The following is a 21,015-nucleotide window of genomic DNA, read 5'->3' as shown; positions in this document are numbered from 1 at the left end:
TTATAAATACTCTCTCCTTTAATACATATTATACACAGATGCCAGTGGCAGAAGAGTGTCTTTACTGTCTTTCCCATTGTGACTGACATCAGAGTTTCAGACCCAAAAGCCATTTATTCAATCAATTGGCTCATGAGAATGACAATGGACATCCGTCACTATCAATTTTTAACTTCTTGTCCGATCCCTTTCATTACAGCACAGTAGACATGGCCGTAGGAACTCAATTTGGTTTTTTTTCCCATAACCATCACCAAATTGAAAATTTTTACTGTGCTCTACCGATTTCAGGTGGTCCTGAGCCTATAAAAATGGACCCCTTCAACAATTATTCTGTTTTCTCGTTATTACCCTGTGGACTTCTCTAATCAACAAAGTTTTCTGTGCCTGGATGCTCTGCTGTAGAAAAAAGTGCTATTTTTGTTGCCATGGGAGATAGAGCAAGAGGAAAGAAAAGTACCATTTCTTTTACTTGTTATCAGAAATTCTAAAATAAACCTATTATATGATAATTGAAATTTATTATGTTATTGCCTTCTTATCCTCGTTATTATCATTCACTAAACCATTTTCCATCTTACTATTCTTTCTTACAAAGGTCAAGAAAAAAGACAAGCAGAATACACTACAGTGGTGAAAGTTGATGCTGATTATAAGTTCGTTGAATTCCATATGTTCGCCTATCTAATCTTGCTTGGTAAACGTGTTCTAATTGCGGATTTACTTGGCGCATTTGTCCCTTGACTATTGGTTTAACTGTATTTAACATTCAAAATATATTAAAAATACATGTATACATGGGAAGAATGTTTTATTGATGCAAAATTAATGTGATTTTTCAACTTGAATTCTAATGGAAACCCTTGAGATAAATTATACACAAATGGGCTAAAAAAATTATAGCAAACTTCCTAGGCAGATGTCAGACCTTCGGGAAGAGATTCACTATCAAGATTAGGTGAAAGAAACCTCCGGCAAGCATAGAACACAGATGAATGAAACCCGTTTGGGTTGTCTATGAAGACAAAGTGCCCACCCTGCAATCAGCCAAAAAATTTCCATCAGCCACAAGATACACAGAATTTTCTATACCTTAACTCAGAGAGAGAGAGAGAGAGAGAGAGAGACCTGGGGAACTCTAATGATTTCACATGGAACCTTCATGTGCTTTCGAGCTTCTTGGGCCCCTTGATAGTTCATCCAATCTTGAATGCCATATATGAAAGTAGTTGGCACTTTCCACTCTGATGCACTGTAAACAAAGGTTTTGAGTACTAAGAACTTCCGTTTATAAACTTCAGCCACTACATAGTAATGTTAAGTACAAAAAAAAGCCTTATGCTTGTAATAGAATCTATTTTGAGTAACGCTTGAAGTCGTGAGAAGTCATTTCATCATAGGCCGGAGTTGATTCAAGATGATGATGCTCAACAAAATTGGAACAGGCACATAGAAAAGATATTTTACTATGACTATGTAGAAGTTATATTTTCAAATACAAAAAGAAAAAGAACCAACATTTCTGCATAAAATACATTTACACTGAACTACTTTGGTTTCCCCCCTCTGCACGTATGCACATGTGTGATGTTTGTGGGTGTGTTCATGGGCCTGTATTTTTTAGGGTATCAAAAGAGATGAATCATCATTTTTGGATTACTTTATAATCTCTGGTGGAGTATAATTAAGTTACCACAAAAGATTCTTGAAGTAGGAAAATATCCTCTTGAAATTAAAATTCTCAGTTCAATCAACTGATAATCTTGCAACTAAAATTCTCAGTCCAATCAATTGGTCAGTCATATAGCCTTACACAGAACGAGTTTCCTTTGGGAAGCCCATCCACTCTTAACCCAAACAAGCAACTAATCCAACAATCCACGGGAACATTCTAAGTTCTAACCATAATGGTTCCCAAGACTCTCAAATAAGGAAGCTTCGAAGCAGTCTAATTGTTTTATCATATGTTGCAACTTCATAAAATCCATATAAACATTTAGAAAACCATAACAAAGGCTTCAGTTGTGTTCTAAATACCTAAACAAGGAATGAACTGTTCACAACACACACAAATAGCAATAAATGTTGGTTCACATGGATAAGTTTCAAATAATAAAATGAAATTGAAGCCCAATAACTCAAAATAAGACTTCAAAATGGACACACAAGGAAAAAAACCAACAACAACAACAATAAAAACGAAAGGGCATTTTCACATGCTGGTTTTAGGAAATAGCTTTAAAAATAGTATGATCATCAAACCTTTTTAGAAGGGGCATCCGAGCAAATGCTCCAAAAGAAAATATATATTTCAAGCATAGCTCTCCACTAGCTTTAGCTGCTAAAGTATGGTACACATAGTCTGCAAATAAAAAATAACCATCAGATACCTATCAATTTGGATGTGCTATAAACTCCAAAAAATTCTATATTACCTGTTAGCAATTTCGACTCCTCCTCAGTTAATAACTCTCCACTTGAATAAGCACCAAATCTAGCACTTGTGTACCTGCGTACGAGATCTGGGCCCCAAGGACCTAAGCCTCTGGATAAAACAATTGGCCAGGAAATCAGAAACTGAAGGGTAAAGGCAGCTAATACAATCCAAGATTCAGTTCAACATACCAAAAGATCTACCTGAGTGAACACAAAAGACCAGATGTCCAGATGTCACAAAACCAAAAGAAAGAAAAGATGAATATTCTCTGTATACAAGTATGCATTAGACATATCCTATTCCGAAGCCGTTATCAGAAACCCCTTTAGCTCTAAATAATTAAAAACCTCAACCTAAACTATTTAATTGACAACAGACCAAATCTTTGAGCGTATCCATTATTGCAAGCATTATATGTACAGCTAGATTGATGACACTAAACAAATCCATAGAGGAAAATGTGATTAGACATTTTTAAAAATGCCAACTAAAATTTCAAAGACAAAACAATGTAGGTCACACATCAATAAAGAGTAAACACAATGCAATCATGAAATTTGAAATGACTGAAAGGAGAAATGAATCAATTTTTATAAGGTCCTCATCTTATAAAGCGATGTTTCAAACATGCTCATAATGGGGGGTGGGGTGGGAGAATGTATGCATACCGAATATGAGAATGTATGCATACCGAATAACCTTCTGAGGAGTAAAATTAGACTCCCACAAATGATTCAAAATTGCTCCCTTCCATGTTGCTCTGAATCGGGTAATCCACTCAGACTTAGCTTCGGATTCTGATGAAAATCCAGCAGGTCCCACCAAAATCAAATGCTGAACATGCTCAGGATGCTATACATAAATATAAACAACATCAGTAATGGCCTAGATGCCATTGTATTGCTCTCGAAATTCTAAAATTCATGGGAAAGAAAATCACCTTGAGTGCATATTTAGCAGCAACATATCCTCCAAAAGAATGCCCAAGTAATATGAAGTTGCTGAGGTTTTTGGCTTTTCGCCATTCCTCAAAGGAGTCAATGAACCATGCCTCAGTTTCTATATTATTAAATACAACATAATTAAGAGAACTATTCGGCTGTAATTTATGTCATGAAAAACAGGAACTACTTTGGGCATCTTCCACACTACTCAGCAAATGGACACTCTTTAATTTGAAACAATGTGAACTTGATCTAACCTTCAGTGCTTTTGCAGGTAAAATCAGGTCTGCTTGATCCACCCCAGCTGTATTAAAATAACAAAAAAAAAAAAGCACTATAAATATGTCATCTAAAATATAAACCAAACATTGCCCCCATCACCAACACACACACATACACCAGGCAGAAAAGTGAACATTAAAAAAAAATCTGCAGAATTGAAAATTTATGGAAAGAAAATGAATGTTTAAGGTTTAGATGACAAATGCATACCAAAAGGGTCAAAGAAGACTGGTTTTATTTTTTTGTAGTTTCTATTATTTATCCAATGTTATGCTTAAAATTCTTAACAAACATAAGCATGGGCCAGAGAAAAACAATTAAATCCTGATAGAAAAGTACTTCTCATCTTCATATTAATTAAGATATAAAAAATGATGAAATTCAGAGACAAATATAGAATATTTCATTCTCTTTGGGCCAAGCTCTACCCACTACACATTTATGGTATGGTAAGCATATGGAACGAAACACACAAGACAAAGTTGCAAATTGGAACGAAGCATTCAAGTGTAGAACATAAAAGGAATATAGTTAATAAAGCACAAGGCAGATTGAATTCAGAAAAATTAAAAAAAGACATACCCAAGCTGATCAACAGCAATGACCTTGAAACGACTAGCGAGAGCATCAAAATTCCGAAAGAAAAAACCTTGAGAAGCTGCATATCCGTGGACCATTACGAGAGTGGGCGAGTCCTCTTTGCTGTCGAAGGTAACCGTGTTAATGAACCGCGGCTCATTACTAGCAGAACGAAACCACCTCACTTTGGACCCCGGAGGGCCTGAACCTATGTTAACTTGTTCTTGAACATAAGGAGTCCTGAAATTCCCCGCGATTCAACCATCAACGTCAGAATTATAAAATAGACACACAATCAAAAGAATTCATCCTCATGTAAAGCTCTCGATTTTAATTTTGACCATAACATTGAATTCAATTAGGATTTCATATATTAAAATTAGCAGAGGAAAAAATAAAGGAAATTACTTGACAAGCGAAAGAAGGCGTTTCTCGGCGGCGATGATGTGGTCGGTGGAAGTGGGGATCCAACGGAGAACAGATGGCCACAGTGATCTTGTTTTGGCCCATGATGATGTAGATGATGAGGTTGATGCTGCGGTGGTAGCAGCAGCAGATGATCCTAGCTCTTCGGCCATTTTCGATGTCGAGCTAGATACCCGCAGGCGAAGCGAGTTCATATATACTATTTTGTCGCTTTTTGATGCAAAATGAATGCCTATGCAAAGCAGACGTATTTATAGATCACCACAAATTGAAAAGAGCAGGATTTATGGTTGCTTCTGCTTCCGTAACACGTGGTGAATGCAAAAGGGGTAACTGAGTAACTCACGAGATGCGCGTGTAAACAACATCATATTACTTGGATAAAAAAAAAATTGTTAGGCACACTCATTGCATATATATATCATTACATAACTTTTATTTTTTATATTATATAAAAAAATTATTTTTCTATTAAGGAGAACATTATTTTTTTCCCAATACATCAACAATTAGCCTAAATAGAGGTCGCGAAGGCTTTCTTATTGATTGGGCTTGTGAGAATCTTATAACTGACTTTGAGAAAACCAATTGGCTTAGCTTATGCATCTTCTGTGGTCTCGAGGGTACGGGAACATTGTTCCTGCGGATGTCGTCCTCATTGGCGTCATATGCTGAAATTACGTTGGCGGTGACGTAATAAAAATAAAACCGCTTAGGGGCCAGCATCTCTGAATTCCTCTTTGGTAAATATTGACTTTGGATCAAGCGGGTGAGGTCAATCTTCGTAACAATCTCTTCACGGGCCAGTTTTCTAGCCGGAATTGGAACCGGCAGTTTTGGGCCCATTTCACTTTGGAACTGATGATGGGCTCATCCGAGTTGCTACTTGATAGCTGCCAATCGCATCATATGATTATTATTTCCTTCTAGTTTGAGCTAATCTAAATTGTCAGATTCTAATCCAGTTCAGTTCATAAGGGAAGAACAGTATTTGTTTTCCCCAAGACGATTTTAGCTGATTTTAGATTGATTCAAGTTTGACTAGGTCAAATTCTGATTCAAAAATTTCAGACTCTAACTCCGCCAAAATCAGAAAGTTCACAAAGAAAAAAATTACTTGATTTGAGATTTAGCTCTAAGATTCAAACTCGACTTATGAATCGAAATAATTTAAATGATTTGCTTCATGGATAATCCTTGAAAGAAATTTAAGCAAAACTCATTTTCCCTGTGATAAAAATGAAACTAGTGCGAGTCTTCGTTTATTAGCCCATCCAACAAATCATCATCACGCAAACGCAATACTAGAAGAGATTATACTTGGTACCATCAACTAACCAACAGTTAATAAAAGGACCGTTGCTTCACAATTTTTATCTCACGCAAAACCCATTAGGGAGAAAATATGGGCCAATATTCCTACAAGCACTTCAAATAAATCCACAAAATACAACATGAATAATGAAACAATCACAGCTTATAATTTAAGGGAAGAACTAATACCTAACCTTGTAGTTCACTACAGTCTACAGCAATAGCACTGACGACTGAACCAATTCATTTGGCAGAAATCACACTGGAGGCCTTTCGGTAAAAATTTCCCACTCTTAACTAATATAGAATATTTCTCAATGAATCAAGAGATTCAAAACAGACACAACTACCAAAAGGACCTCTTTTAGTCAGCTCTTGATTGACCAGCTCGGGAGGAGAGGATGATGCCAACAATGAGGCCATAGAGGGCCAATGCTTCAGCAAAGATGAGAATGAGGATCATCCCAACAAAAAGCTTCGGCTGTTGTGCATTAGCTCTGCAAAATGCAATTCAATACTAATATTAAACTCTCTTGGGAAAAATTGATAATCAACAACTCTAGCACGTAAACTATCAATCAAAAAGAAAGACTACCATCTATAATGCATGTATCAACTCTTGATAATGGAAAGCTAATCGTTTAACTATCTTAAAGGGCCATGGAGAGGGAAACAAGCACCAAAAGAACAAAAAAAATTTTTCATTAGACTGCAATGGCAATTCAGCTGAACCACATAAATTTGAAAGAACTCATCACTTATTTATAGAATTTCAGAAAACAGCAGATTCCAGGAGATCCTACCTTCATTATTTCCACAATTTAATCAGTTCCACTCCCAGTGCTTTATCTACATCTCAAGTGTTTGGAATGAAAGGACTTAAGAAGCCCAACCAGCTAACACAAACACAAATATCAAGAAGCAAAAGTAAAACTCAACACTCCTACACTAATCCACACACAGAGAGAAGAACACAAATACAAATCCTCATTTGATGAATAAGGTAAAATGCAATCCAAGAACCTCCACTCCAACTCACACAATTCATCTGGAGGTATTAATCAAATGAGCCAACTTTGAGCAAAATTTTAGACTCGGCCATTTCTTTGAGCTTAGAGTTCCTTCAGTCAGTTAACCCATATACATGTACGGATTGTATAGGTTTACATAGAAGAATACCTGACAGGAGCCAGGAGGAACACCAAAAGTGTATGTTCAACAAGGCTGGACATTGTACTATTAAACTGACGTGCATAATCATAATAAAAAATTTTAACCCAAGTTACCCTCATTCTTTCTAAAGCATAATAAGTCAAACTTCGGATTTTCCATAAAATCAATGTAGTTCAATGTACTATAAATACAAGGAAATGCATCAAATAGCTTCAGAATTTAGAAAGGACATATAATTAGAAAAAAGAAAAAAAAAATCTCTGCCAAAAAAAAATCTCTACAAACAGATCAGGCAGTATATAAACAAGGGGATTCACTCACTGAGCAAATTTCCATAAGCATAGAATCAGAATTAAAAAATAATAATAAAAAATAAAGGGGGAGCGATTACCTAACACCTGCATCCCCTACGATGCCAATTGCCATACCAGCAGAGAGACCAGCAAGGCCACAAGCGAGACCAGAAGAGAGGTGAGCGTATCCATCGAAGAGATAATAAGACTTGGCCTTGGGATTAATTCCAGTACTGATAATCACAGCAATAATTAAACCGTATATACCCAAAACTCCAGCCATAACCACGGGCACAATCGATTTCATAACCAGCTCGGGTCTCATCACACCCATGGACGCCACACCAACCCCGCTCTTCGCGGTTCCATACGCAGCTCCCATGCCTGCAAAACACACGATCAGAACCCCAGATCCACATCAAAATGAGAATGCGAACCTAAGATCTATAAATAAAAGCCAAAAAAAAGGCAACAAAGATCAAAATAAAATGTAGGCTGGGATTTGATTACAGGAGAAAACAAGTGCAGCAGCAGCGCCAAGGAAGCCAAAGAAAGGAGCAGTCTCATCGCCGCTGAATGCCGTAGCCATTTTTCTCTGATTTTCAGTTTCCTTGGATCGAAAAAAATCTGGAGTTGATAATAGTTATAGCTATTTCTAATCGGAATCAAACAAGAGGAGTCAGGTTGAAACTAAAAATATTTAGAGGTCAGAAAGCAATCGGGCTTTGAAGCAGACTTGATTTACACAGAGAAAATGGGCTATTTCTCTTTCACAAGCAATTGTCACTTCTTATCACCCTTCAATTTATCCTACGGTGACCAAATATGAAACTTGTCGCGTGTCCCATTTTTATAATTTAATTTTTGATAGTTGGTATTTAATTGAAGTTATTTAATATTTATTACTGCGTCAACACTTCTATACAATGTAAAAATTAAATTGAATCACAAAATACATTTAGGAAGTTATTCTTATAAAATATCTCTTTTCAAATTAATATTTTTATTTATAACTATTCCAAAAATATTATTAATAATTTTTTTAAAGTGAATAAAAATAACATGTATTCAATTGTTTTCACTTTTTTTAGATGCGGCTCTTTTTTTTTTTTTCATAATTTAGATCCTTAAGAATTGATAACATCGAATTATTTAGTTTTCTTCACACGACAGCTTATTCTGCCACAACGAAAAAGACCTATTAAACACAGTTAAATTTCCCAATTCTAAAAGCTCCATTTAAAATTGTAATTAGGAGGTTAAAAAAGTACTTAAAAATACATTATTTAAAATATTAAAAAATATTTAATTATATAAAAATTTTATAATTAAAACACATTAAATTTAACTTTAAATAAATTTTAAATTTCTTCTAATTAATATATTTAAAGAATTATTTAGTAATGTCAGACAAACCCGAAATGATGCCATATCAAAAGGTTCTCAACTTAGAAAAAAAAAAAAAAGAAGAAGAAAATTTTGGATGGCGTAAAATTCAAGAGCCGGTAGCCAGAGGGCGGCAACCTGCAATTCCAAGAAATGGCAATAACATGAAACAGTAAAATGGCAACCAAATCAGTGACGTGCTACTATCGGAACTAATAATTTTAATGCAGAATCATAACCTGCAAAGCCACTCCCAATCAACAATCAAAGGCCATTTGTGATTAGGATAACGCCATTTATCTAGTTTTAAAAGAAAAGAATAAACAAAGCAACAAATTTGACAATAATTCCAGTGTTTCAAAGTATATATAAGATTCCATGCCGTATTCTAGCTGTCATAACATTCTCATCAGTTTGAAAAGGAGAAATCTGGAGGTCATGACGTGAGAAGGACCGACTTGGCAATTAGCATACAATGAAGTGAGTGAAATGAAAACTTTCAGTACAATGAATAGAATGCAATAGTGAAATTTTGGTATGCCATGCCATTGCTTGATAATCACATCATGCAAGTTAACATTCTCTTTTTCCATCTCAATATCAGATTTCATCAGATAGTATCAGAGGACAAAAGGCAAACAAGATTCCCGGACAACAATCTGCAACCACAAACAAGAAGTGCAGGAAGCCAATGTTCCCCCCACTACCAGGAAGCATGGTTTCCTTCATCATTGCTTGCATAAAACAAAAGTCATCTGAACCATAAAGACTAAGCTCGTCTTCAATCCCTTGCTATACAATAAAACAAAACTAGCCATGATGCACCAAATTAAGTTACCAAGTTAAATTTGAATCAAAATAAATTGAATTCTGCAAACTGTAATCAACTTGCTGGAAGAGGGGAAAAAAATTTAGCAACAGGCATACCTCATTGAAATGTCATCTACAACATTTTTCCAACCTGACACAAACAGAAAGAGGTGTAAGCATAAAGATAAATGCCAGAAGTTATTAAGTAGATTTTTTTACCTGGCTTGTAAAATGTTACAAAGTCTATGGTTGTGTAACATTCATAGCAACTCAAACAATTAAATTCCTCAAATTCCAAGTCAAATTTTTTAGACATATTATTCATGAAATAAAGACCTTAGCATGTAAATCCAAATGTCATACATCTAATCACACAGATAGATTCCTCGTGTTATCTGTCTATTAAATAAGGATTCAAAGCAATAAAGGTCAATCTCCAATACATAGATAACATACAAGTACATGCACACTGTTTCACATACGAACACACACACACACACACACACACACACACAGAGAGAGAGAGAGAGAGAGAGAGGAGCAAATGGACACCACAGCCCTCACAAAGGCTGCCATAAATACCAAAAAGGTTCCTTTGATTGATCTTTGTAGAAGAGAAAAAGGTTAGTAAATGATGTTACACTTGAAAAATCATGACAGTACTTTTGTTAAGTTTTGGAGGAAGAGAAAAATGCTCTGTATCTTGTCACCATGAAACAATCCTAGGCTGTACAAATAAAAAGAAAACCCGAAAAAAAGGTCAGAAACAAGTAGTTTCTTGTCTATGGGGATCCCTGAATCAAAAAAACAAAAATTGGGTATTAACTCTCCACCCTTCAAAGTACAATGCCAATGGATGATGGACTGATTGCTAATTTGCTTCAAAATATGCTAATTCTCGTGATATGGATAAGTGGAGCTACAACACTTTTCTTGTGCTCCTTTGGCCTCCTGACACACAGAACAATTCTGATCATATTTTCAAGGATGCCAAATAATTGTTTCAGTAGGCCAAACGACAAGTGATCTTCACTAGAAGCCCCGCAACAATCCAACAAGCTATAAGAATCATCTCCTTCCTTCCTTGGCACATTCTGGATCATTTACAGCATACTGGCAGTTTGAATTAAGTATTTACATGGGGAAGCCATTCCAAGAACACCGCCACCACCATCTTATACTGTGGATTTATGCGTGAATAAAAAGTAACACTTCTTTAATTGCTGCAGAGGTGCACCCAAAAACACAAGCCGGTCAATCTCGAGGACCATCAAGTTTTCAAAGCTGGCTTCATTGCCATATGCCTCTCAATCAATTTATCCATGAAGGCACGAATCTGCACGTTTACAACATCCAAGAATTTGATTAGGGGGAAAAGTGCTTTATGCTAATAATGAAAACTAAAATGTTTTAACTGATCCAAATAGTCAAGAAAATAAGTTCAGTATAACTCATACAAAATGACAAAGGAATTTTTCTATTACTGTGAAAATGGAACAAGCCAGTATAAGCAAAAAACTGGGAAAGAGAAATATTTCTAGAGCAATAAATCGATCTAATGAGAATGTCCAACTTAATTACGAAAATAAACATCATGTTAATGCCATATTATTGGACTATACACCTTATTCTTGCGTTTGAAATCAAGAAACTCAGAAACAGCCATTGCTTTTTCTGTATCAGTTGCCTGCTCCATGACCTGTGGATAATTAATATAGATGTGAAACTATGTTAGAAGGAAAAAGTCATTTCAACATCCTGGATAACCAAATTCTAGTAGCCAATATGCAAAATTAAAACCAAAAACAACACAAGGGAAGGAGGACAAGGAAATCAATGAGACCTTAGTAGCAGTTTTCTTCATTATTGATTTGTATCCTTCTCTATCAATTTTCCTTGCCTTGTAAACGGGCATCAGCAGTGAGGCAACAAAATCCACAACTGCCTGTTTAATATGATCTGCACCTTGGCGATGACTTTTTTGTTGTTGCTTTTTTAATGTAACCTGTGACATTGAGCTCTCATTCCCTTGTCCATTATTCTTCCTGGTGCGTGGTTTTGAACTTGTGTTTGAATCCTCTTCATCCTTCATATTCATAGTTGGGCAGAAAAAATCAGAATCAGCAGCAGCTGCTTGAGATTGCCATCTCTCAATGGCATGATAGTCCTTTATCCCCTCATTACCAGCAGTATCAACCCATGCTCTAGTAAAAAGACTGCCGTCCACTGCTGCAGTTTCTCCAGACTGCTCTCTGAAGTTCATATGGCATGCAATCTCATTTGAATGGCTCCGCTGAGATAAGTTATCAACTGATGTCCTCGAACTATTGAGGTTAACATAAGTAGCAGAGAAATCAACAGACCAGTCCCTGACTCTACAGTTCCTCGAGTCTATTTCTGATAAACAATCTTGTCTTCCCAGGATACCACCAGACCACTTCTTTCTAAGATCAAAGTCCTCCATTTGTGCATTCTGTTCCCGTCTCGCAAATTTGTGAAATGAGGGTATCTTTGGAAGCTGCAACATTGTGTTGCACTTGGCTTCTGCTGATGCATATGCCTGCAATTTACAACATCCATTTAATTCCTTAATAAACATACACTAACAAGAAAAGAAAAAGGATACAACCAAAAAGGGGAGGAAAATAAAAGTGGAGTCGATGGATAATCAACTTGCAGAAAACACAGTACCATGGGCCACTGTCAAAAGCAACTATATAACAAAATGTCGTCACTTCAGAAATCAACAATGGGAAGAAAATTTCATCAAAAATCTAGGAAATAGCATGACCCCACTGCTTAGTTTATATTTTTGGGTCAACATCATGAAACTCAGTCACATCATCTTATCAGAGTATGGAAATTTTGAACAAAAACATCCAAATAAAAGATTGTGATGAGTTTTGGCTTATAACCTCAAACTGCAGAATTCCCGATGTGGGACTGTAGAAATGGCAGTAAAATTACACTAATATACTCATTGCAGTGATTATAGGACAAAGAGAAACAAACCTCAGCAGCTGCACGAGCAGCAGCATGGGCTGCCTCGGCTGCAGCTAAAGCAGCCATTTCTTCTTTGGACATAACATAGTGGCTTTCCTCCTCCACCTCAGCATCCTGTGTGCCTAGGGAAGCATGGGATGTTGATTCCTTTAAGGTTTCTGCCTTGAACAGCTTTCCATTTACTTTCTTCATATTTGCATTAGAAGGTAAATGGCTTCCACTGGATTGAGGAAATTCTAAGCTACCTCTAGTCTCCAAACCACCATAATGAGTGCGCAGAGGCTGCTTCCCGGAGGCTGGATTGTTCACAGATTTTCTCTTTGAAGAATCCACTGCAGTTGCTTGCCTCAATAGCTTTAGACCACCATTTGTAGCTTTCTCTCTGCGGAAGACTTCAAGCCACACGCTAACCAACTGACTTGCTATGGCACGTATATCACGGCTGGTATGCACACAAACTTTTTCTTTCACAGTTTTCCCTATGCCTACACCAACAAATTAAATATCAATAAGTAAACAACAGTGAATACATTATAAAATGAGGGAAAGCACCTGTGACCTGACATAACTAATTTGGGAAAAGGCCACCACAACCCTTAAACAAATAAATGAAGCTGCTACCACTATAAAAGAAATTCAAGTCTAATCAAACTCTGATTTTAAATCCCTTAATGAGGAAATATAGTCCAAATTAACATGCCCTAATCAGTATTTCCATGATAGTTTTATCTTCAAAGAAATTCAACTGAAATAGGCAATTTATTGGTTCGGTTAAAACCTATAGGCATCATTAGTAAATACAGCTTCTGACACGGCATATACAAACAGACTAAATATGAAAAGATGAAGAGGACTAAAGTAATATCTGTATCGAGCATGACATAAGATTTTAAAACTTAAAAAAAGAAGAAAAAAAAAATCTTTATGCCTTGATGCAAGCATGTGCGCAGGTATATACGCTTATAAGAAACAAAACTGAGAAGTAGAAACAGTACCTGACAAACGCACTGCAAGTAAATCAGTTGAAACGAGTACAAGAAGACGAACACAGTGACGCAAGAGTTGAGTTCCATCCTTCCCCATTGAATCCTGTCATAAATATTTACATTGATCAGAACTTTTCAGCCCATGTATGATTAACGATAGATGACATTAGCAACTGGAGGATTAATATATAATTTGGAAAAGCTTAAAAATTCAGTAAAAGAATATTAGTTGTGAACTGCAATATACCAGAATCCATGAATTAAGTGTGGCAAGCCCTTTTCTGTTTCCAGCAAAGGACTTCAAGGTCTCAACAGGAAGATTCAACAACTTCTTGGCCAGATGCAATCGTCCTGCAGTAGTTTTCACACTAAAGAACATATCTTGTAATAATGCTTCCCTAGTTAAAATTTGGGCTCCATCCAAAGAATTCTTGTACAGGACATTGGAAAGCTCAACTGCCTCAAGTCTCTTTGTTATGTCCCTAACTTCATCCCTTTCATATTCTGAGTGTCTCTGTGCGGCTTCCATTGCCTCTACTTCTGCTGTGTAATCATTTCCAGTATTTAGAATGTCAATTATACGCACTGCCTCCCGGAGCCCACTCATCATAGCACCACCAACAGTGTCAGGATGCTCCTTGCAGGTAGCTTCACCAGCAAAAAATAAACAGTTCTCAACAGGTCTGCCCAATATATCATAGTCTTCCCCAGATGATCCAATGGCAACATAGGAGTAGGCACCATAGCTGTATGGATCCCTACCCCAATCAGTCACTACTGAAGCAACTGGATCAGGTACTATAGCCTCCCCAAAAAGCTTACGAAGAACCATTAATGCATGGCTTACATGATCTGATGAGCTCATAATTTGACCATCTACAGCTGCTTTACCAACCACTAAGGCTATAAGAACAGGAGCCCCAACAGTTTTCCTGACATTCCAAAACATAAAGCAATGGCCCCTTCGATCAATTTCCTCAGCCGTAGCTCCAAAGTAATCCACAGAATCATCCCAAAATACCTCTGGAAATTCCAAGACTACTTTATTAAGAACTCCAAAACCAAGTCGCTGGATGGAAGAATGTTTCCAATGGGGCAATGGAGGGTTAAATTTTATGGATTCTGCTTTCAAACACCCAAGTGGCACTGTGATCAAAACAGCATCCCCCAAAAATTCACTACCATTTGATGTGGAAACTTTAACTTTGTGATGCTGATCGTCACTTAATCCAGTTTCCTTGGTGCTATAAGAAATATCTGTGACTACATGATTCAAGTAAATGCATAGCTCTTTGCTGAGAGACTCAACAACATTACTGTAGCCCCCTTTAATCATACAATGAGCCCCTCCAAATCCTCCATAAACATCATCTTGATTCCAGTAGGGAAGAGATAATTCCTTCAATAAAGCAGCACAACCATACTCCAAATGGGCAAAATGCCAATCCATGACTCTCCTCTCAAGCGGAGTCAAAATCTCCTCTTTAGAACAACTTTTTTCAGGAACTCCACCATCAAAACTACAAGTTTTTGAAACACATAAATTGTCTACAGCATTTTGCAATTTGGTTTCATCAATATCTGATCCTGGTTGTGCCAGACGTCGACTCTTAAGGGCATATTCTAAACCATCCTCAAGAGACATTTTCATTGCATGTTCCCCCTTCTGTGCAATAAGTAATACCATGTCATCAAGAAGGCTGTTGTACTCTGCTTCCAATGCCTCATCCAGATCTGTTGGAACTTTTTCTCTGGTCACAATATCATAAAGAGGGCAATCACTATTCAGGACTGTCAACTCAAGGCCCAACTGGGCACAAATCAACGAGGAAGGGTCCGGTCTTCTTTCAGTGGCCACATCAGCCTCAACACCAGTGATAATGCTAGCTCCAAGATCTACAGGAACTGAAAGAGATGAGTGATCTGTATAAACACGGCCCCCTATCCTATTCCTAGCCTCAACCACAGTCACAGAAAAACCCTGTCGTTGCAAGTGGCGGGCAGCAGTTAAGCCAGCAGGACCGGCTCCTACCACAATGATTTTCTTTCTGTCTTCAGAATCACACTGAAAATTATGACTTCCCCCAGTATCATCACCGGAGGAAGATTGAACACTCTGCAAGTCATTCCTTAACTCTGGATTTGCGACATCTATCCTGTTATCCAGCATTGCACAAAATGGATCACCACTCACATCATCCAAGTTGACAAATCCATTGGCTAATTTCGCATTGATAGCACCAGTTTGCTGAATATCACCAATTGGGCAATCTCGACATTCTGTTGCATTGGATACTTCCACTTTGGTTGGAGTAACAAGCTCCCAGCTTATCGTAGCTTTTGACACAGGTTTTTCATTATCATCTGTAACTCTATTATTTGCCTCCAAGGAAGTTTCGGAACATTTAAATTGACCAAGGATATATGAGACGCCATCCTCCAAATCAGCAAATGATGCCCCGGAATTTACCTCAAAATTTTTTTCTTCAACAAGTTTATAATTATGCTTCACACTATGCTCTGCTTTCTCCTTCTTGGAAGCAATTCCAATATTTATATAGCCCTGTCATGATATCATTATCATTTAAATTCTGAACACTAGAAAAACTGAATACAAAAGATAGTTCAATACTCTGAGGAGAGGTGCAAAATAGCAACCAATATTGTCAACGAGAAGGGCTCCCATAAAAGGAAACAAAATTCAAAAGTAACATTTGCAAATTATAAGCTTACACTCTGATCAAGAAATGCATAGATTTCCCTAATTAGAGAAGCGTGTGATGATTCCTCCTCAGAAGGAGTATCTGTGACACCACAGTCAGCAAGAGGCAAAATACGGCTAACATCTTTACTCCAAAGACCCAAGATCTGATTCCTGCATTGCACCAAGCAAATAAATTGCATTGACCAGGAAAAATACACCCAAAAAAAAAAAATAGAGAAGACAAACACAAGATAGAGCTGTTCACTACCATATGATAATTTGGCCTATTCAAATTTAAAGACTAAGTAATTTTGTAAGCAACATGCCACAAAATGAAATAATGTATAATGCTGTCCAAAGATAAAAATGTAAAATTGCCAATCAAGGAGCATAGAAGATTAGAAGCAATAATAGGAGCTTGCTTTTAAAGAAGTCAAAAACAACTGCACAAAACAAATTTCAGAAAATGCAGATCCAAATAAATCTCATTTAACAATTTTAAACAGGCGAAACATCTAGGGATCAGGGAATGAAATAAATTGGACGATCCACAATCAGTCATCAGACAGCAGTTGTAAAAATGACAGTCTCAATGGTAATAAAGTAGGAATCAGAAAAAGGGGAATCCTCGCTGTTGCTAACATCTAAGCACTGAGCACCATATTCTCAAGAGAATACAAAATAATGAAATAAGATAGGAGTTGCCAATTATAGTTTCTGGACAGGAAGAATCCAAGAAGCAAAGGTAGCAAAATTAGAAAAGAATGAAGCTACTAATTTTTTCATATACTATATAATGTATGTCACAGAAGCTCCCATTTTAACCTGTTAACCGAAATCTCTGTGGAACAAAAAAGTTGTTTTGCAAAATGCAAAGCAAAGATATATTCTATTAATTGGAAGTAAAGAAAATGCCTGTAGCTGGTTTATAATCCCTACATGCTGCCATAAGAGAATCCACTTTCTTCCAAAAGACAACAACATTCAGTAATAGCTGGTTTGCAACATTCAGAAGAAGAAAATGAGGTATTTAAGTGGATTTAAACAATAGAGGCTATGAACTTGAAACATAAACTTTACAAAAGTCAAAACATTAGGCAAGAACAAATTCCAAGGCAAATAAAGCACTAATCATAACTGAGAATGAATCAGTAGCAAACAGACGCATTGAATCAACTAGCTGACAAACTACAAATAATGAAGAAAGTACTAAAACTGCAATACTTAAGACATAAGAAAGGATAATAGTGCACGCTAATACACAGCTCAGTAAAGTAATGACTAACCTGCATTCCAAATATTCTTGAAGCCCACCTTTGCGTTTTAAGACCTCCTTAAATTTTATCTTCTCAACTGGACCAGCAGCATGGGCTTTCAATCCAACTGAAACTGCTGCTGCCCCACCATTTTCAGCCTCTGTAACACTAATTGAAGAGGACTCAGACTTCTCTCTCATTCTAAAAGATTTATCACTGTCCACAAACTGGTCACTTTCCTGATAACGTTGATCAATTGTCAAGATTTCCCAATCAGGATCCCCTTCATAAGCCATGTCCCCAAGTCTACGCTTTTTGGCCTTCCGTGCACCACGCTGAACAGATGATAACTTCCCATCTTTGATTTCAGAGTCAGGAATGGATACTGCATCTTCTGGGTAACTTTCATTTTCCTCTGGAGTTATAGACAGAGGAGAGGCTTCATTAATCTCCTCATTGATTGAAAGATAATCATGACTTGTAATACGGTTCCCTTTTGTTGCATCCTCTGATGGTATAATTTGACGCAAAAGAGGGCTGCACTTTTCAATGGAGATGGAGGATTCATTTGGATGAGCAAAAGTTTCTAAGTTCCCTTGGTGATTCATCTGGAAACTACATGCATCTTTCTGCACTTCACTAGACATTGCAGTGATTGAAGATAACTTGCCATCACATGTTGCAGCATTTTCCCTTTTGGAAGAAACTGAAGCAGGATATGACTTCTCACCATAACCATTTGGACCATCACAATCTCTGAAAGTTTCTTCAATATTTTGTGAAGCAAAAGTAGAGTCAACCAAGTAAGGTTGAGCATGCAAAGAAGCTTTTAAGCACCGATCAAAGTCAAGTCCAGTGTCAGTTTTAGCAGCTTTATCCATCCTAGCATGATGTGGAGAAGAGTTAGAAGATAAAGTTCTTAGGGAACCATCCAAAATTCCTTCATTAGTTGGCTCGTGAAGCCTGTTAGATGAACTTCTAAATGACTTGTTTGATATCCCATCCACCATAGAAGGTGGTGATATTTCTTTTCTAGCTGAAGAAAATGAAATTTGGTTTTCTGCATGTGAAACGCATACAGTTGAAACATCCTTAGATTGTTGCTCCCAAGCATCCCTTAAATCTTTATTGGACTTGTGCTCGCAGAACTGATCAATGCCTTCAAACTGCACTGATGCAGAAGTAGGTACTTTCACAACATCATGGACCAAAGTGTTTGCCTTTCCAATAGAACAAAGCCTTAAACCATTCTTCAAAGACTGAGTGTCCAAACTATCCGCTTGACCAGAAAAAGAAAACTTTTGATCACGAAGTCCATTTGAAGTACAAGGATCCACCATAAGTTCTTCTTTAACATTTGAGACACCAGAATCTAGCATTCTTTCATCTTGAATCCCACAACAGTGAAATGATGCAGGCGGGGACATAATTTCTACAGATCTAGCATGTCTTTTGACATTGGACTTTGTATTTTCATCAGAATTCTCTTGCATACAATTAGAAGATTGACAAAAACCATTATCAAGCCTTTTGTTTTTCACTATCTTACTGTGTTCAGAGACAGCCTCTGACGGACTCAAACCGGTAACTATAGTGCAACCATCTTCAGCTTTCAGATCTTTGCGGACTACATTTGAGGCAGAAGCAGTTCTAGGTATCCTTGCAGCCATGGACATGGAAAACTCTGAAACACATTCAGAGGAAGGGCTCAACCCCTCCTCCAAACTCCGAACCCTACTATTTTGTTTTGAACATGAATTCATGTGAGACTTCCGTATTGGACCAGCTTGCGCCTTATAAAAAATACATGATAATGAGTCTCCCAACTTCTCATCCAAAGAATGACTTGAACCCTCAGTAGGCTGTGAACCTTCCTCCTTTTGATCTTCCACCTGAGATCCAAAAGTTTCTGAAGTATCATAAACTTCAGCATCACCCCTAGTTCTCCCTATTTTAGATTCAATTTTTGTTTTCTTCACCTTTTCCTTATGTTTGTGTTCAACTACTCCTTTATTCGTAGATGAGCCCAGCACATCAACACTTTCACTGCAACCTTTAACCACATTATCCTCCAAAGGCCTCACAATAACCGATCCAATATCTTTCTTAGGACCCTTCAACCTCTTCCTAAAACTGGCTAGTGTGTCATGCATGCCCCCAAAGTCATCATCATCAGCCACCAATTTTTCATCCCTAGCTTCAGTCTTGTCCAAAACTACCTTAACCTTTTTGGGATTTCTGGGTCTCTTCAACTTGAATAGAGACCTAATGGGCTCATCATCATGAGAATCAAGACCAATCTCAATAGGTTTTGATCTACCATTAGCCCTGGAATTCTTCTCTTCACCTTCCATTTTCTTAGCCCTAGTTTTCAACGAATTCTGAAACAAACCCTTTTGCAACCCTAACTTAGCCTGAGAAATCTTGGAACTCGACAAATCATCACCTTCCATTTCTCTATTATCAAGAAATTAAAGCTCATGTTTCAAACAATGCCTCTTCTTTCAACAATTTAATACAACAAGCGTTCCCGCACCTATTCAAGCCCAATTATCCACAAACAAAAACAAATTAAAAAAAAAAAACAATAATAATAATAATAATAATAATAATAATAATAATAATAATAATAACAGAATCACGAAGACGCCGAAATAAAATATCTCTCAATCAGAAAGCTCTAATGCAAGTACCAGCAATTGGCTCTCCTCTACCTTAGCAAGGAATTTTAACACGGCATAGAGGGCAAAAAATATTCAAAGTTCCAAACAGAGTATCTAAGCCCTGGGCTTGAGCAATAGAGAAAGGATTGAAATCAAACCTAAGTAATGGAGCTGCAACAGCAACGAAGTGGCATTAATGGATTTGTCGATGGAGGAGCGCATGTTCGCCTCTTGTTTCTGGAATCGGAGGGTCCGGTCCTATTTTATGCTGGGTCGCCATATAATGGTAAAAAAAATATAATAATAATAATAATAATAATAATAAAGAATGTGAAATTGTAAAATAGAAAGAGTACGAGCCACGAGGTCGTTTTAATCTGAACTGACGCGAATCGTGTTTTTGAGAAGTCCAGGATTTTTTGAAATTGGTATGAATTAGGCTTTTTTTTAATATTATTGTTATTAAAAAATTATTTACTTAATTATTTAAGTATTTTTAAAATTATTAAAAAATTTTAATATTTTTTATAATTAAAATATATATTTAAAAAAAATATTTTCCGCGGTACTAATCATACCAAACATACTCTTAACTAAGTTATTATAATTAAGATTTAGTTTAAAATTGGGGTTACAATGTAGTAAGGAAAAACTTTTTTACAAAAGTACTTTTCAGATGATGTTATAAAAAATATTTTTAAAAAATTATTTTGTTTTTTGAAATTTTATTATTAAAATAAAATATATTCAAATTACTTT

General features: G+C 36.6%; 3 protein-coding genes across 6 annotated transcripts; all 3 read right to left on the bottom strand.

Annotated features, from left to right (window-relative positions):
* Positions 1-794: 794 nt before the first annotated feature.
* On the bottom strand, positions 795-4,927 carry LOC110666111 (probable 1-acylglycerol-3-phosphate O-acyltransferase). The gene is made up of 9 exons (XM_058130790.1): positions 4,651-4,927; positions 4,246-4,482; positions 3,639-3,685; positions 3,378-3,496; positions 3,129-3,289; positions 2,436-2,545; positions 2,263-2,362; positions 1,129-1,252; positions 795-1,037 (listed from the first exon to the last, which is right to left on the bottom strand). The coding sequence occupies exons 1-9, from the start codon at positions 4,860-4,862 to the stop codon at positions 912-914; spliced, it is 1,236 nt and encodes a 411-aa protein (XP_057986773.1). The 5' UTR covers positions 4,863-4,927; the 3' UTR covers positions 795-911.
* A 1,085-nt stretch (positions 4,928-6,012) lies between these two features.
* On the bottom strand, positions 6,013-8,248 carry LOC110666119 (V-type proton ATPase 16 kDa proteolipid subunit). Of its 2 annotated transcripts, XR_009141861.1 has the most exons (4): positions 7,959-8,245; positions 7,547-7,832; positions 6,786-6,878; positions 6,342-6,479 (listed from the first exon to the last, which is right to left on the bottom strand). XR_009141861.1 is itself a non-coding variant. In XM_021826501.2 (3 exons), exons 1-3 carry the CDS (start codon positions 8,035-8,037, stop codon positions 6,347-6,349), a joined length of 498 nt encoding a protein of 165 aa, XP_021682193.1. In that variant the 5' UTR covers positions 8,038-8,248; the 3' UTR covers positions 6,013-6,346. The 2 variants fall into 2 exon arrangements, 1 of the variants encoding a protein (XP_021682193.1); XM_021826501.2 differs by lacking the exon at positions 6,786-6,878 and having other exon boundaries at positions 6,013-6,479; positions 7,959-8,248.
* Positions 8,249-10,223: 1,975 nt separating this feature from the next.
* LOC110666125 (lysine-specific histone demethylase 1 homolog 3) lies at positions 10,224-20,535 on the bottom strand. 3 transcript variants are annotated; one of them, XM_058130788.1, is made up of 9 exons: positions 20,415-20,535; positions 17,624-20,129; positions 16,367-16,508; positions 13,881-16,196; positions 13,643-13,736; positions 12,657-13,132; positions 11,488-12,204; positions 11,269-11,343; positions 10,224-10,980 (listed from the first exon to the last, which is right to left on the bottom strand). In XM_058130788.1, exons 2-9 carry the CDS (start codon positions 20,044-20,046, stop codon positions 10,915-10,917), a joined length of 6,309 nt encoding a protein of 2,102 aa, XP_057986771.1. In that variant the 5' UTR covers positions 20,047-20,129; positions 20,415-20,535; the 3' UTR covers positions 10,224-10,914. The 3 variants fall into 3 exon arrangements, with proteins under 3 accessions (XP_057986771.1, XP_057986770.1, XP_057986772.1); XM_058130787.1 differs by having other exon boundaries at positions 20,308-20,423; XM_058130789.1 differs by having other exon boundaries at positions 20,287-20,417.
* Positions 20,536-21,015: the final 480 nt, after the last annotated feature.

Source organism: Hevea brasiliensis, chromosome 12 (assembly GCF_030052815.1).
Source record: "Hevea brasiliensis isolate MT/VB/25A 57/8 chromosome 12, ASM3005281v1, whole genome shotgun sequence".
Classification (NCBI taxonomy): Eukaryota; Viridiplantae; Streptophyta; class Magnoliopsida; order Malpighiales; family Euphorbiaceae; genus Hevea; species Hevea brasiliensis.
The sequence above is the reverse complement of the archived record's forward strand: the minus strand, read 5'-3'. Positions and strand labels throughout refer to the sequence as shown.